Source organism: Spodoptera frugiperda, chromosome 18 (genome assembly GCF_023101765.2).
Source record: "Spodoptera frugiperda isolate SF20-4 chromosome 18, AGI-APGP_CSIRO_Sfru_2.0, whole genome shotgun sequence".
In the NCBI taxonomy this organism is placed as follows: domain Eukaryota; kingdom Metazoa; phylum Arthropoda; class Insecta; order Lepidoptera; family Noctuidae; genus Spodoptera; species Spodoptera frugiperda.
This window is the reverse complement of record NC_064229.1, coordinates 8,866,283-8,883,653: the sequence shown is the minus strand read 5'-3', so window position 1 is coordinate 8,883,653 and position 17,371 is coordinate 8,866,283. Positions and strand designations below refer to the sequence as shown.

The following is a 17,371-nucleotide window of genomic DNA, read 5'->3' as shown; positions in this document are numbered from 1 at the left end:
TCTCCTTGACGAGAGCTTGACATTGATTGGTAGTTGCTGTCTGATGCAATTTTTTGAATGCCTTACAACAATATTGCGGATTGCGGTTATATTCATCCTACGAATAGTTATAATACCAATTAGGGATTTTATTGCCATATTCGTATATGTAACATATTACTATGCGGGGTTTCACACTATTTATTAAATGAATGGCCATTAAAAAGTTACTACGGGGGAATGTTACTATTTAATTTATTTTTGTTACTTTTTTTTTCAGCATTCGTGCATTTTATTCATAATATCGAAATTGTCTAGTTTTTTTGGAAGATTGTTATCATTCAACTATAGTTGGATGACAGTCGTGGATAGATAACCTGATAAAGGTCGAGGTCGAGTTTGCTACTGAATGTAGGTAACATCTAAAGGGTCAATTTGGACGCTACTGACGGGAGCCTGGAACATGTTTGGGTATAATTAGCAGCAGTTCTTAAGGCAGATATTACTGTGACCAATGATTTTTCTTGTTGCTGTATAGGGCCTACCTAATTGTTGTCCCAGGTATAAAAGTGATTGTAAATACAGGCACCCACAATACAAGAAGAAGAAAATCCTAGTTTCTAGCCTTTCTAGACTAGATACCTAGCGGGTTTACCGGGATTCAGGTTCGAAAAGCAGGAGTAGGAACGGGGTGATTTTTAATTAGTAAGAGTCTGACACTCACTCTTGCCTCGCTCATTGCGGGAGAAGTCATTCGATGATTTTTAACTCTCAAAATAAAAGTGTGTGGTTAAGTTTTTGCTTCTTTTCTTTCGTTTAATTTAAATTGGAAAATGCAATTCTTTTTTATTGCTGGACATATTTCAATTACAATAATGTAAAGTCCCGTAAAATAAGAACATACATGTGATAGCCATATTGGTAGCGTGGTTTTTCAAAGAAAACAATAACTTACCTAATTGCTTAGACAATAGAAAAGTAATCTAAGGAAAACCAATAATATGTATTACCATATAAGTAGGAACTATGTTTTCTATGAAGAATTATCTAAATACCTAGGTACTTATTAGTACTTTTTAGTGCCTAGGTCTTACGTAGGTTCTGATGATAGGCTAATAGGTTTAGCCTAACCTCCTTCTTAGCCGTTTCACTCTTGGCAGAGTGATTGTGGTCATCATGTGGCACCTCGACCACATGACGAATAAGCTTTACAATAGGGTTTTTTAGGGTGGGAAAATCATCCTATGACTTCTCACGCCTTGGGCGAGGCGAAAGGGAGTGTCAGACTCCTACTGACTGAAAACCATCCCGTTCCTACTCCTGCTTTTCGAACTGGAGCTCCGGTAAACCCCGAATTTTACAATATTCATTTATATTTTTATCAATTATCCTACTGACGGTCTAATTAGATGCCCTGTCTATTACGGTATCTACCATACTATTACTACTACTAATAGTACAGACCTAACCTACAATAAGTTCTAAAAAAATAGGATACTACTTCTGAAAAGGGATCTCAGGTTCAATATTTGGGTAGGGCTTCGCTTTTCGGTTTTTCGAAATTCAATTTGACACAGAGACTTATGGTAACAGTCTCACCAGAGACCTTTTAAAATGGGACTCTTGATCTAATTAAAAAGTTAGGTCTATGTGAATTTTTGCCTATCCTAATGGAAATATTGAAATAAAAATGAGCCACAGATGGTATATGTATAGCCGACATTCTATTATAATACTAATTAACTTTTAATTGTTCTTCATCTGTATCAAATAACTGAATTCTACTAATAATATCTATCTAACTTGTTCCTAAGTGCTATTTATAAATATTTTGATAAACAATGTTTGTTGTTGTTGTTTGTGTGTTTTGTGTTTCATGTTTGTTTATAATAAAAGCATAATTTCTCAAATATTCGTCTATTGTATAATGTAATTAGATATTCACAGATAAAACAATAGCGATGTAAGCGCGCGAAATGTTTGCATCGACAAAAGAAATAAAACTAAAAAGGTTCAATACAATGGTCCATATATTTTCATAAAGAATAAAATCACAATGCATTAGTTTATATTTTACATATTATAACAGACACGGAGTATTAAACGGTTACATATTTCTTTATAATTGGTGAAACGTATTTATTTTTTTATCCACAATAATAATAAATACGGATCGAATGTGCTATTTATTCTAGACAGACAAAATACTGTGAACAATTCAACATCAATATTGGTAAAATTGAGAAACTAGATAAGTACTTACTTATTTTATTTTTTATTGGTAGTTAAATATGTCAAATAAATGCTAGTTGCCTGTTATTTATTTTAATTACTTTGTGTAAACATAAAATTAAAATATTGTGCTCTAAAACCATTTTTGCTTTCACAAAATATTTAATTTTCTTCTTAACATTTATTTGACATAATTCCATTTTCATAATATCATTATTTGGTTTAACTTTGTAATAAGATACATTATGGAATGACTGATTCTAATTAGGTACACTTCCATTCTATTTTTTTTTTCGAATTTATAAATCCATAAAATTTCTCTGTAACTGGAATTCCAGAATGGAAAAAATTCTAACATGGAATGAATGTGCATTTTATCAGAAACTAATTGTATGATAAATACTTATTTATTTTATTTTTTGGAATTGGTATAATTATGTGAGATTAACACGTAACTGGCCATTATTTACAATGTTTTGATGATGTGATGCTTAGAGTGGAATTAAATCTAGTATATTATAGAACTTTCGCTCACCAAGAATGGAACTTAAACATCTTAGTTTTGAGCGAAATATTCTTTGAATGTGGAGAAAATTCTAGAAACTGAATGTCGAATTTTATTTAATAATATTTGATTTATATAATCTTAGGTAATGAGCACTTAACAATGTGCCTGTACATTGCAATTACGTGAGAGATTTACATTCTGACGAAATTGGAACCTGTAGACTCTCTCGTTTGCACACATTAGGACTTAACAGAAGCAAATTCCGACATAAATCAAGTATTTTCCTTAGCCTAAATCTTCCTTTTAAAAGAAAATAACAAACCGTTTCTCGAATTGACATCACACTCTAAAAAAATTCAATAGATTAACTGCACCAACAATTTGTGAAATCATAGGTAACTAACAACACTATAATATTGAGATTACATATTAATTAATAATTAAAATATCATTAAATCTATTTTAAAAGCGATTTAATATCCTCATTTTGCGATATTTGGCTTCAAATTCATTTTCCATAGTGGAAAATATTTTTACAAGGCTGTGTTGGGATGTGTTTCATATATTGCTCTGTGGTTATAGTTTGGATTGACGACATAAAGGGTAAACCCTAGTCTACATCTTAATGTTAGTCATCTTACTTATACCAATACTGAATGACGTATTAAATATAGGAAGATATTGGGTATTATCCCTTACACGTTACAGTCACGCAATAATATCATACCCATTCTTTAAAAATATTTTAATTCTAATTCTACATGAACTGCAGTATATGAAACACATCTTGACATAGCTATTATTATCCTAAATACATTTAAACTTGTGATGGTCATTTGTCTATCAAAGCTAACAATGCAACTATTTACAATCAGACTTTTTACAATACACATACAACAATATTATTCAATATAACATTCATTTCGATACATCTCAACGATCAAAAATTACATATTTTTATTCCATTATTGAATACATAATTATGTATACATATTATATGAATAATTAATGTCCCTAAATATAATTTAATACTATGTTCCTGAACACAGGACAGGTACGGTTAAAATGTGTTATATATTTGAAATATTCTTTTTATTTATTTAATATGACTAGTGATATGTAACGATAACTTTACATAGGGTATGGTAAAACAGAATAATTTTATTTTTCAAACATCATTCAACGAGATTTCTTGAGAACTATAATTATTCAATAACTATAATTTAATAATGTTGAGTTTTAAGACATTCAATATTTAATCTTATATTTACAATGCACCACGGGGTAAACTTATTATAATATCTAAGTTTTCAAATAAATCAGGCTTTTTGGTAGTTCCTTTTTCGGGACAAGGATCTAAAATAATGTGTAACATAGAGGTAGGTAGAGAATATTAAACAAAAACCCTAATAAGCACTAATGTATTATGCGATAAATTTAATTATACCAGAAATTATTATGATGCTATTCAAATATTTACAATTTATATTGCGATAACAATTTCTCTTTACTCTCATTAGACCTATAAGACCATATCAGATCCAAATTTTTATTGCCTATAATTATAATTTTGGTCACTTATCAACATCCACAAGAAAATATATATTATACCACCAGTGTAACTACATTTACCTAATATAATTTATTTTAATATCTGTCATAATCATAACTACACGCTATGAAATATAATTATTATTTATTACAAGGAGAGATTTGTGTATATCTATATATTTTTAAATGTGTGTACAGAAAGAACAGTATCTTTACATTCTGAATTTGGAAACTTGAAACATTCTAATAATTATAAAGAAATCTTCTGTATTCATACATTAAACTTGAAATTTTATCTCTCATACTTCAATATCAGATAATAATAATATAATATCTACATAAATATATTAATATCCCATTTAATTATCAATTGAAATATTTCAAAGAGTTAAAGATACGCTAGTATCCAACACGATTTGGGCAAAAAGCCATTCTATTCCATTATATAGTTCCATTTTTAATCTTTCTTATTTACAATGACGTCTTAACACGTCAACTTAAGTCGGTTCCAATATGGCGCCGACTTAAGTGGAATGCTTGGATCATACGTTCGACTCCGGACCTTCCGTATTATGTTTGAACGAAGCACGGATCCTGGCCAGGTATAGAGCGCAGATGTGACCGTAACATTTGTTGTACCATTCTGGCGTTCGGCCCCTGGAAAAAAAAAAAACATTCATTTTTATATCACATAGTCCGTCCATTGCTAGAGCAATACAATGTAAAGGATATACATATGTAATATATAAAGGAGTGCCATAGTAGATTATGGATTTGGGGGATTTCGTAGTTTAAATTATTTAATTTACTGTATTGATTTAGCCACCTTCGTGTGATATTTCTAATTTAGTATTCATATATTTATGTGGTACGGAGACTTCCTAGGTATGAAGAATCATAATCAGTTATTTTCAAGCCAGATTGATTGCATCTAAGCCACTGTATAAAAAAATCAAGCTGGCTAACAGCTTTACCGAAGTTGTTTTACTAAGTATGAAGTGCCGTTACAAGAAAAATATATACAATATTCTTACATGGTATCAACTCTGGCCAGATGCACCAGTCTGCTGCGTCCCTTGCCAGCAGGTTGTGCGAGGTAACGCGAGGCCAGCACAACCCCTCGAGATACAGAGGGAGCACCTCCCGGTCCTCGTGAGGTACTTGGTGGGGCTGATGCATGTGCTACTGACGTCTCAGCTACTGCGCACCAACCACCACCTCCACCACCTTGCTGCCATGATCTGTGGACAATTAATTTAAGATATATATATAACGTCACGCCTTTTATCTTCACTTTTCACAATTTATGTCGTAAGTCCCATGTAATAGATGGTAAGCCTATTACCATACACCGGGCTCATTTTCAGACTCCGTGCTACTACGGAGAAATTATTGAAAAACCGAAAAAAGCCCAGCAATACTGCACCCGACCTGGGAATCGAACCCGAGACCTCTTGCCCGAGTCGCAGTAAATTATTTAATTTAAGATAGATAACTTAAATGTAATAAATATGATTATTAGGAGAATAAAATAGGAAAAGTGCTATTTCTTAAAATAATGTCATCACTTACCGTAACACACAATAGTCTCGTGACGGTAGATTTATGCTTGAGGCCGTGACGTACTGGAACACCTCAGCGTTTGTACCGAGCTTCTCAGCGACGCGCCATTTAACCAATGAATCATCCCAAATGTGCCGCTCTCGGAGTATCCTGGAACGTCAATAATTTTATTAATAACTAGCTACTTCCGCGCGGTTTTACCCGCTCTGCTTGGCTCCTATTGATCATAGCGTGATGTTTTATAGCCTATTCCTCGATAAATGCACTATTCAACACAAAAATAATTATTCAAATCGGACCAGTAGTTCCGGAAATTAGCGCGTTCAAACAAACAAACTCTTCAGCTTTATAATATTAGTATAGATTACATTTTAGATAACTAAATAAGAAGAGTACGATACCTAAGATTTTTAAGGAACCAGCAATACAATTCTTGTAATAGAATTTCATATAAATGATAAAAAAGTTGAAGCGTACCTTTGCATAACCTCCTGTGGCGGCGCTTCTACATCTGTAGTTGCTCTCCATAACCTTAACGGATGTCCATCTCCAACTTTCTTACAACACAGTTCCACGTGAGGAGCGGCCCCTGATACTGACATCCACCCACGTGTTCTGTAATTATAGAGTCTGGGTAAGTTTCCATTTTCAGAATGGGTAGGAAACAATAAGCCTGAAAGTTCTAAATAAACACTGGAACATGCGAATCATCCACAAAAAATAGAAAACGTTGCAAATTATTCTTGTTATTAGTAAAATACATTCGACAGACATGATTGTCGTTCTCATTAACTAGTAATTCAATCCATTAAATTTTGCGTTGCGTAAAAACAAAGGTAAATTAGTAGGTATCAGCCAATGCTTTTTTGTTTAGTAGGTTCAGCCATGATGTTTATAATTCATCACGTATTTTTTCATAACAAATCTTTAGTAATTTTAATTCAATCAAATTATTTAAAGCTTTCGTCTAAAAATTTGTCTAAAACAAAATCCACCTATTAATAAAACAAGCAACATTTAGATTGGAAAAAGAACGAATATGCTACGTAAACACCTAGGTGGCCATGATAGGACTACAAATGTCAGTGATATGATTCTCAGTGTTTTAAATGACATATTGGACATAAAATATCTGTTCTTCTTTGATATTGACCATCAAAATAAGATATTTACACTACATCAATCACACGAATGAAATATTGAAGATCATGTGTAAAGAGCAACTTAGTTCTATTAAAAATATAGGCAGGTAAATAGGTATTTATTGAAATATCAGGAAGGAAACTTCATTTTCCGCATGCATCGTATGAATGAATTGCACGCGTCAATCTCACCATTAACCAAAGAAAGAGGAAAAGGGATTCACTTCCTCGGTAACTTTTCCAATTCCATTACGAGTCATAGTCACTAGATCAAAAATAGGGAAAATATAGGTACTTGTATTGAATTGATTTTAGATTTCTGTCAATCATTAAGTAAGAAAGAATATTTACTTGAGGAGGTAAGAAAGTGTTTTATGAATGAAAACTGTAAACAGAAATGGCTATCAATAAAGAACAGACATTTTAAAATCAATGGTATGGTGGATATACGCTCTAACACCGATGTCTCACCTCTTTCCTGATCGGCCACAGACTCTAAAAAAGCATGAAAAAAGTTAGACTCTATAAGAGATAAGTTTACATAAAGAGATTTTGAAGAGAATTATGATTTCAGAGTCTACTACAACTTCAAGGATTTTGGAAATTGTAATCTTATTTAAAAGTGAATAGGACTTACTTTTCTTTGGCTTCTTTTAGTAAAGCTTTGATGCAGGCCTGCTGGAAACCTTTCCAATCTTGATTGAAATCTGCGCCCAATTCCTCGAGAGCGACCTGGAATTATAGAATGGATTATTTTTCCAATAGTTCTTGTTTTTTCCATGGAAAATGTTATTGAGGATGTTGCTGCCAAGGTGTGATGTCATTCATAATATTTACTACCTAATTGTAGGAAATAGGTGTAAAGTATTATACAATAGATGGCTTGGGAAATTTTATTCTACATTATAGTAATACATCCTTTGTGAAACCCAGGTATTTTTCATTTCTTACACATTATTGTACGGTGGGAGTAGATGACATCATCGAGTGAATGGTAGGTAATATTATAATAATTATTATATCACTTTTACCACAATATAATAAAATGGACAAACACGCAATAATAATTAATCATTAATAGTCACACGATGTCATGTCATATTGCCATACTGAGTAATAATATAATTCATTCAGTATTTCCCCTTACTGTCCGCCAATTATGGCCTATACATTTTATTTAACACTTTACCAATATTATTTAACATTTTGCCTGCTGAGTTGATTTTACAAGTAAAGTTATCTAGTAGTATCTTTAGTATTTATAATGTTTGTACTTAATTTCTAATTTCATTGCAAAAAAAAAACTATTTAAAAAATAAGAAATTAAGGGCAAATTCTTAATTTTTTTAAATTGTTTTTGTTTATACTTATTGCTTGAACGGTCTAAAAATAATGTTGAGCCTACCTTTCATTTAAGAGCATACACTAACTGTTGTTTCCCATATTTTTAAGATTGTCTGTATGTATCTTAGTTGGTAAAAGCCTTAATAAATAAATAAATAAATTTTACAAGTAATAGTTAGTAACTTACTGGAACACTCTCTTCGAAGTAATTGAACTTGCACCTGGCCAGCATATCAGCTGGTGCTAAGAACAGCTGCTGGTGTTTCTGAATGAGGAGTAGGAGACACGCATGCGCTGCTCGGCTCTCGCTGATCTGTCTCTGGTCTGCTACGCTCTCGATAACCATTCTGAAAATGGAATTTTACGTTCAATATTGGACTTTTTGGAAAACTTTTAAATAGTATTTCGTATCAAAGGACCATGTTTATAATTTTGGTCCTTTTAACAATAGTTTCATAATTTTCTTTTTTGGTTGTAAATAAATAAATAAGCTTCACAAACCTGTTGGAGTTTCCTTCCTTGGTGCTACCAGTTTGTGGTGGCGCATGATGCAGCCTCAACAACGTAGGGGCTAAGCAGACAGCCAGGTTTGACGCTGTCATCTGATTTACCGCTGAATGTTCTGCCACCTGTAATAATTATTTACTTATAGCGATCACGTTTTATAAATGAATGACATGCCGTGGAACTGGACTTTTACTATAATTTAAAAATGCAGTTCTCTCTAGAATTTATCGCTTTCTATTATGTTCTTATTTTTTTGGGTCGTTTCTTACCTCAGCTAAGAATATCAACAAGGAATGCAACGCTTCTAAATGCTCTTCTGGCAGCAGAAGTAATGCACATTGCACCGCATCCGGCCTCAGTGGTTCAGGAACATCTGTAATTAATTAAAATAAGTTAACTACTCGTATCTTAGATAATAACAGATACTATGATGATTCGAGAACGGATTTTATGACTAAACAAATATCCTGAAAAACTTATCCTGTTAACTTATTATAAACCTGTGTCTAGAATACCACATGATACGTATGAATGACGAATACCTTAAATTAAAATACTGCTTAGAACTGATTGTTTAACGTGACCAAATAATAATTGCTCAATTTGGGATTTCCAGGAACGAAATTGCAAAACAATTCTTATAATCACAAACTGTTGTCAATGGCGTCATACTATTTCATTAACGTAGGTATAATTAGGAAAACATTATCGCCTATTGATATTGTAATTTGTTAAGTGACTTATATTTACTCTATTTATACCAGAGTTTTATCAAGAAAATGTTTATTTATTGATATTCAACAGTTGGTCAAGTGGCTCAAGGGAGCCAAGCAAGGGTCGTTAAAAGTATTATTATTAGATTTATTGATATTAAAAATTCTCAGTGATTGCGTGCAGTCTAGAGTTGCGTTCAGTATAACAACAGATTTGCCCTCTATTGCATATACCAGAGCAGGGATTTCCAACCTTTTCCTGGGCTAGGGCTACTTTTATAATTCTTGCTAGGTTAGGGACCACAAATTTTCTCATTCACTCATATAATCAGATTATTGAACAAGTTGCGCCCTTTCAGTTATCTCCTTTGATATAAGTTTAATTCAAGCTTTACACCTGGTGGATTTGAATAGAGGTATCGTCTTCTGTATGTATAATTTTATTTACATTTTGCGGACCATTTTGTTGTCTTTGTTCATTTTGTTGTCGTTGTCACTAGAGGTCCACGGAACACCAAACTTACAACATATTTAGCAATATTAAAAACTAGATTGGAACATTAATAAATACTTACGTTGAAATATAGCAATGAACGTCTCACTCAGCTTATTAGTGAGTAAGGCATCAGGAAGCTCCCTGAAGTACTGTTTCACCATATCAGCAACATCGTGTGCTTGTGCCCCATCAAAATTCAGACTAGATTGGTTTGGGTCTATAGTGTTTATGTTTTCTATAGCAAAACTCGCATTTGATGCCCCAGCTGCCTCTACCGTCGTCCGCAGTTTTGCAATCCTTGATTTCACTCCAGCTTTCCTGAATATTCCCATCTGAAATTGACATAAAGATTTATTGGTTAATACTTAATTAAAATGTGTAATTAGGTGTTCTATAATATAATAAATCAGGCTGTAAACTGCTCTAAAGTTGATAAAGGACTCTCTCTTCTCATAGGAAGATATAATAAAATATATTGTCTATATTACTTAAAATACCTTGAAAAACAAAATCGGATTAACATTACTCTTTAATCCAATACGTGATCATGAATAGTGGAACATTATTAACAAAAAAGAAAAGCTCACGAATAAAAAAGGATTAACATTACTCTTTAATCCAATACGTGATCATGAATAGTGGAACATTATTAACAAAAAAGAAAATCTAAAAATATAAAAGGATTTACCTGATCTAAAGCGTTACTTTTGAGCCAATTCAAAGCACATTGTATCGGCTTAGGTAACGCGTGGCCTGTCCTCTGCAGTGACACGGTTAGAGGGACACCAAACACTGTTTTATCTGCAAAGAAAAAGGAAATATTTAGAGCTACAGGTTAATAAAAGTAGATCTCACTTAGGAGTACCGTAAATTATAAAATACCGACAGCTAATTAATATGATCTTACAAAAATGTCACAACATCATTATTGAACTTGCTTTATCTATCTACATAAAATATTGAGCAATACTATCTAAAAGTATGAGAGTCTTAACTGAGTTTATCTAACAAAGAACATCTAAATGTGATTGACTTTTCCATCAATGGAAGAGATTACGACAATTCACCCAATATTCCCCGAAATATCATTCTACAAATGGACAAACTTGGGTATTTGACATTTGAAGGATGAATAAACTTAATACATTTTTATTCATATTACGACTAACGTAAAAACTTCTTGCGGTATTCAAATAAAAATGGAGCTTCTAACGTGTAGTTAGAGTCCAATTTTGAACGTAGTATATATTATATTTAAGGATAATAAAGGGTTTTCATGATTTAGGGTCTTTTAAATGTCATATTGTAACATATTGGTTTTATTTGCTTTCCAATAACTTTTGGTTGGAAAAGTTGTTTTTTCCTTGTACGAACAAATGCGCCAGGATTACGGAAAATAATGATTTGTTGGAGTTTAAAATGTTGGTCCTTTCTGTTGTATTACAATGTTTAATGATATAATGTTTTACTGTATTCACCAGCTTAAGATTTTTAGCTGTACATATAATAAAGTTAATCATTATCTACAACATACGTAGTCTCTTTCTAGACAATATAATTATCTAGGAAAGTCCTGACATAATCAGGGTGTTTTCAAGACTCAATTGATTGCTCATGGGCAGGCCGCATCCTCGTATATCATAATACCAAGTGAGATAATGGCCAATGGCGAGCAAATTACATAGCAAAAATAATACTACAAATAATACAAAATAAAACTTACCCTTATAATCAGGGGTCTTGATCTTCCTAATCAGTTTAGGCAGTTCCCAATTCCAGCCAGATTTGTGTGAGGGACAGTACCGTTCCATGCAGGCTGTGAGACGGAGGAGTGCCAGCTTCCTCAGGATATGGAGCTGACCACATGAGAGCGAGGACATCGGTCGAGATACTGTAAAGGAGTTAGAAATGGCTTTAAAAACTTTGATATAAACTTTTAATGATCATGTTATCAGCTGTTATGTATTGAGCAAACAATTTTAGGAATGGACACGCGTTGCTTAAGTACTCTAGCAACACTAGCTCTAGAAATAAATTGTAGGTATATTAATTGCTAAGTCGTTGAAATTGGTACCTATTACCTACCTTAGCCACAGTATATCTGGTATCCTATTTTCTTTTTCATATTGTCATTAAACTTAACCTATATGTATCTACTACGTGATCACTGGATACTCAACGTACACTTACCAGATCAACCCCAGTAAATCTTGAATTCTACCTTCTTTTTTTTTCATATCTTTATCATTCTTTACAAACCTAATCTATGTGAGACTATGTGATCACTGTATAATCAATGTTACAGTTTTAAATATTTATAGTTTAACTTACGATACGAATCCGGGTCCTTTTGGTTAGGTGTTGGTGTCAAAGTATTATTGGCTTTGGGTCCACCATTTAGAGCGTTCGTCCTGAATGAATACCATCGCTGAATGTTGTTTCTGAAAGTAGAATTTAACACATTTAATTTATAATTTTGTTTATTGTCAATAAGTTTTTTACATCTGTTAAAGTAAATCGAAGTTTAAAGCTAAAATAACATACTTTGGGCATAATTCTAGATCTGTACCATTACCATTACAACTTTTAAATCATCAAAATAATCTCAATACTACTTAGATATTCAGGAATCAAACCCAGCTCCTCTTATTCGATTGACTTAATCAACAAGACAGTCTTAAAGACAATGCTCATAAATTACTCATTATAGCTTAGGTGACTAATAACTTAATTAGTAACACCATTGTTAAATCTACAAGTTAAGAAACTTACTTCTTGCTCTTAATATCAAGACTGTCATCATCATCATCCTGGTCACCATCATGAGACCTGGACCCTGCCGAGTTGGGGCTGCTGTCCAGCTCAGAACTCCTGGATGCCGACTTATCTCTCTTCAGACTTCTATCACGAAACCTGGAAATGACAGAATATTTAGATTTGTCGATTAAGATAGAGTAACAGTAGATTACTACAAGGTAACATGGAATAACTACTTTTTACAAGAAAATGTACAAAGAAATACAATACACCTTTTCGCTAAAATAACACAATAATAACATGGCACTATGAGTTCTCAGATAGACACATAATAATGTTTTACCTCGGTTTTTTAATATACTCGTAACCAGTTAGAGTAAAGTAAAAAAGATCACAGAAATAAAAACAATCCATATTTTAAAACTAACAACACAAACTTAAACACTTTAAACCGTTTAAAAATCAATAAAACCATCATTATTGTAAATAATAATTTCATAACCACTGATCTACAATTTGATCCTTTATAACACAGAACAAACACTTTTGGTCCTAATATCCGCGCTCAAACCAAAAATTTGGTCCTTACATCCGCGTAGCAACATTTCAACACCATGTCACCGGACTTTCTTCTACAAAATTTTGTATCTAACTGTGTCGTCTGTGTCAATTAGCATGCCAATAATTTGTTTGACCATTGTCCATTACTTTGACAATCGTTTTAGACTAATAGCACTGGTTGGACTAATTAGTTCTAAAGCGGTAATGTCACTTTCAACATGGCGGATAAGTGTCTGGGATGGTTTTTAGAAATTGTGATTCTTTTCTCTTTGTTTACTGTTATTGGACTAGGCTTAGTAGAGGCTTGTAAGTTGCATTGGCATTTAGAATGGTCAGGTCGAGATAGGTACTACATATATCAAGATTCGAAGGAATCAGTAATGTTTTTCAAGTTAGTCATTTTCTTCATCCGTCTGTCCTTTTAATATTAGTAACTACGACAGACGTCACAGTTTCGAAAATATTAATTACCACACTCTTCATTAAATGTAAACCCCGAAGACTACCCGGAGCTAGGGACTGGTTACCGGGGCTCCGGCTCGAAAAACAGGAGTAGGATCGGGGTGGTTTTTAGTCAGTAAGAATCTGACACTCCCTCTCGCCTCGCCCAAGGCGGAAGAAATCATTGGATGATTTTCCCCCCTCAAAAAGCGCTCGAAGATTGTTAGCACTTTATGTAACGAATAAGTGTTTGACCCAAAACTAATCTAATATTATGCTAAACCTACAAAGGCCTTTATTGAGTTTTCCTATCAGCCTCCATGTAATTAAATATTTACTTCAAAGGAGAAAGTTACTTCTAAGACCTTTCGAACAAATTGTATAACGTTTGTTACTCAGTATACCTAATATTCTGACTAAATATGAATAAAACTTGAGCTAGTATAATTGAAACCTGTTTTCCTATAATTTTCCAAATGAGACCTGTACTTTGATGTTTTTCTATTAAAGTAATTTTTCAAATGATGTTTATTTATTTTTCCGTGAAAATACACAAAGGACCCAAAGGACCAGAATCTATGTTAACGTAGCGTATGATACCCTCCAACTAAGTGTAGTATTTATTAGTAAAATGTTTAGTAATAAATAAAAAGAGCTGAAATTCAAGCTATGTTAAACAGAGGACGAAAAAGACTTGATGTCCTATTGGGTAAAACCTGGTCCTTCAAGTCCCGAGTCATTGGTTGCTTATAGACGTGCATCATCGTTGACCATTACATCGTGTACTATCAAATGTGGTAGAGGCATACCACTAACTTTTATTTTTTCTCATAGAAAAAGAAATGCGAATGAGAACTTACTTTTTCCCATCGTTCCCTAAATTGAGCGAGCTGGTCCTTATAGCCTGTCGTCGATGGTGTGTATGACCTGGTGACTTCTGGACTTCTCTGAGTATTTCAGGATCTGGCTTCAGTTCCACTGGAGACGGAGGCTCAACGTAGACCTAGAAGAAAAGTAAATGAATATAATTTACATTTTAAAAACGCCTGCCGAAAATTTGATGTTTGCAAGTTGAAAACTTATTGCTATAAAGTTTTCAACAGGCGCTCAATTTGTAAAGAATATTACATTACAAAAAAATTGTATTCCGTAAACATTTTTATGAGCTGGTAATAAAAGTTTTATTTCTCAAAGTTGTATAATTATCTAACGCTTTAGGCGGACATATTATTAAGTGGGTACTATCCCCATTCTTGGCATTACAATACAGGAGATATTGTTAGCCAAACTTATATTGTTATTACAAACTATCCACGGTAGTTAGGAAACACAAACTTGTTCTAAAAGTATTCAAGGATAATCTTCAAGTCTTTGAACAAAATGTAATAAGAGATGATCTTATAATTCTGATATAATCAGGTTTAATTTTATGGATTCGCATTGAATTACAGGATATTTGAGCTTTTAGAAGCTAATATTAGTTTGGAGGCTTTGAAAATACTTGTGAATAGTTCTATTTTTAGTGGAAATTGAATATTTAATGAGACCTTTATCGCTGTCGTCTTTCATCGAAAATAATTTTATAAATAAGCGAGATCAATAACCAGCTAGACTATTCTGTATCTTTCATTCGAAAGACTGAAGTGAACTTGTTCAAAGGAGCCTCCCTGGTCTATTTGAAATAATTGATGCTGATTTTGACTTTGACTAACTCGATCGCGGTCCGCCATGTCATTGGTTGTGAGAATAATCTTCACCAATGACGGGCGAGAATGTGATCGAGCTCACTTCGATCTTTGGAATTGAAAGATACAGAAGAGCCTAGCTTTGGTTGAATGTTTAAGTCATATTCAAAATTAATCAAATTTTGTTATTAGAGTCTTACCTCAGTATTCTGATGAGTATTATGATCCTTATAGTAATTATGTCTCCAACTGGCCGGTTGGCACTCAGAATCACTAAGCGCACTGGAGTCATCATTCTTAATCCCTCTATGGAAGATCCTCTTAGCCCTCCCTAATTTGGACTTAGAACTCTTATTACTTGACCCCATACTACCATCAGAGGCATAACTGGAACTGTCGTCACCAAAAGGCGCGTTGAGGACAAAGGATTGCTCTAGAGGAGCTATGGGGGAAGGTGGCATGACTGTCATGGGTGATGGTGGCTGGGTTCTGATGGCTGGAGCGTGGACAGGAGAACTATGGAAGTCAGGGAAAGGGAAGGCAGTTGGTGTAGTAGGAGTCATGTCAATGTAGCTCAGGTCAGCATATTTATCCTGCTGCACGTCCAGAAAGTGGGGAGAAGATACGATGACTTCTGTCCGGTTCTGACGTTTTCTTCTTCTCGTTTTGAGGGATTCTACTCTTCGGAGTAAGGCTTTGGCGCCGTCCCGTAGTCTCTCGGAGCCAGTTCTTCGGAACCGAGTGCCGGTTTCCTCCTCATCTTCCTTGTCACTTGGTAACTGAATCATTGTTTGGCCTGGTACTGTTAGTCTGTAACAATGTGTACACAATTTTATTTAGATATCTTTGTAATACATAAAACTTTTCTTTACTTTGAAATAATAAAGTTTGTATCGAACTGTTGTATTCAGAGACGATTACTTAAACCCTTCCTTAATATCAAATTTGTTCCGAAAATAATTGCCGAGGACTTGGTTAAGTAATCCTTAAATGACTCTGAGTATGGCGGTAAGTCATGTTATTTTTTACCCGACTGCGCCAGAAGGAGGGTTATTATAAATTGTGTTGGTTAATCTATAGTAGTTGAAACTAAACAACTAAAGAACATAACTAACCCTACTCCTTATACAAAAATACACATATTCATAACTACGACATACGAAATCACACCTTATTAAACCTGCATTATAAACTACAAAATAGCACAAACTACTATAATCCCTTACACAAGTACAACAGTTCTAGGAAACACCATCAACCACTTCCCAACTCATCTCCATAAACCATCAGAAGGTCTATTATAGTCTCTAAGTTGCCCCTAAAGAGTAAACTTTGAAGGTCGCTGACAAAGTGAGAAGTTTCCCTAAACTCGTCAAACTTGGCGATAGAAAACAATTTATAGTGATTACAAGAGAAAATTTTGGCGCATATTAATTGGAGGTAGTGTGGATTGGCTTTACATTTAGGAGTTTTTTTTTGTATTTTAAATAAACGTTGCCCCACATTAGGATTTTCTCCTGTGTCGTGGGTGCGTTTACAAACATACAAGTTCACACACACACAGATGAATACGTGTCTAATATTTTAAAATGAATAAATAAAAATTATTATATTTTCTTACGGAAACAAATACTTTCGATGATATATCGACTTGAAATATCGCGTGATGTCACTTCTAGATACATTTTATACGTAGAAATGACGTTTTTGCTCCCACTCCTAAACTTTAATTCTTGTTCTAAGTATTTTTATCTTATACGAAAATATAAAAAAATACGTGTCTAATATTTTTTCATTACCTAACTGACGGACTAAATACAATTTTAATTTTCATACCCCGTCTTCATCCCTATTACCTCGAACTAAAATTAAACAAAATTTTCAGTTAAATG

The 17,371-nt window shown here is 33.4% G+C and overlaps 1 protein-coding gene across 7 annotated transcripts in view; it reads right to left on the bottom strand.

Annotated features, from left to right (window-relative positions):
- Positions 1 to 1,991: 1,991 nt before the first annotated feature.
- LOC118277857 (rho GTPase-activating protein 7) overlaps positions 1,992 to 17,371 on the bottom strand; it is a 355,041-nt gene continuing 339,661 nt past the window's right edge. For 5 of the 7 annotated variants that reach the window (XM_050700316.1, XM_035596825.2, XM_035596827.2 and 2 more), the window contains 16 exons: positions 15,680 to 16,289; positions 14,655 to 14,797; positions 12,808 to 12,948; positions 12,367 to 12,476; positions 11,759 to 11,926; positions 10,724 to 10,836; positions 10,115 to 10,367; positions 9,096 to 9,199; positions 8,821 to 8,948; positions 8,507 to 8,666; positions 7,613 to 7,707; positions 7,447 to 7,470; positions 6,311 to 6,448; positions 5,843 to 5,983; positions 5,305 to 5,511; positions 1,992 to 4,927 (listed from right to left, as the gene is read on the bottom strand). In XM_050700316.1, the coding sequence (XP_050556273.1) occupies positions 4,813 to 4,927; positions 5,305 to 5,511; positions 5,843 to 5,983; positions 6,311 to 6,448; positions 7,447 to 7,470; positions 7,613 to 7,707; positions 8,507 to 8,666; positions 8,821 to 8,948; positions 9,096 to 9,199; positions 10,115 to 10,367; positions 10,724 to 10,836; positions 11,759 to 11,926; positions 12,367 to 12,476; positions 12,808 to 12,948; positions 14,655 to 14,797; positions 15,680 to 16,289 (2,650 nt within the window). In that variant the 3' untranslated portion in view covers positions 1,992 to 4,812. The remainder of the gene's footprint in view (positions 4,928 to 5,304; positions 5,512 to 5,842; positions 5,984 to 6,310; positions 6,449 to 7,446; positions 7,471 to 7,612; positions 7,708 to 8,506; positions 8,667 to 8,820; positions 8,949 to 9,095; positions 9,200 to 10,114; positions 10,368 to 10,723; positions 10,837 to 11,758; positions 11,927 to 12,366; positions 12,477 to 12,807; positions 12,949 to 14,654; positions 14,798 to 15,679; positions 16,290 to 17,371) is intronic. The other 2 variants (XM_050700317.1, XM_035596826.2) reach the window with 1 other exon arrangement.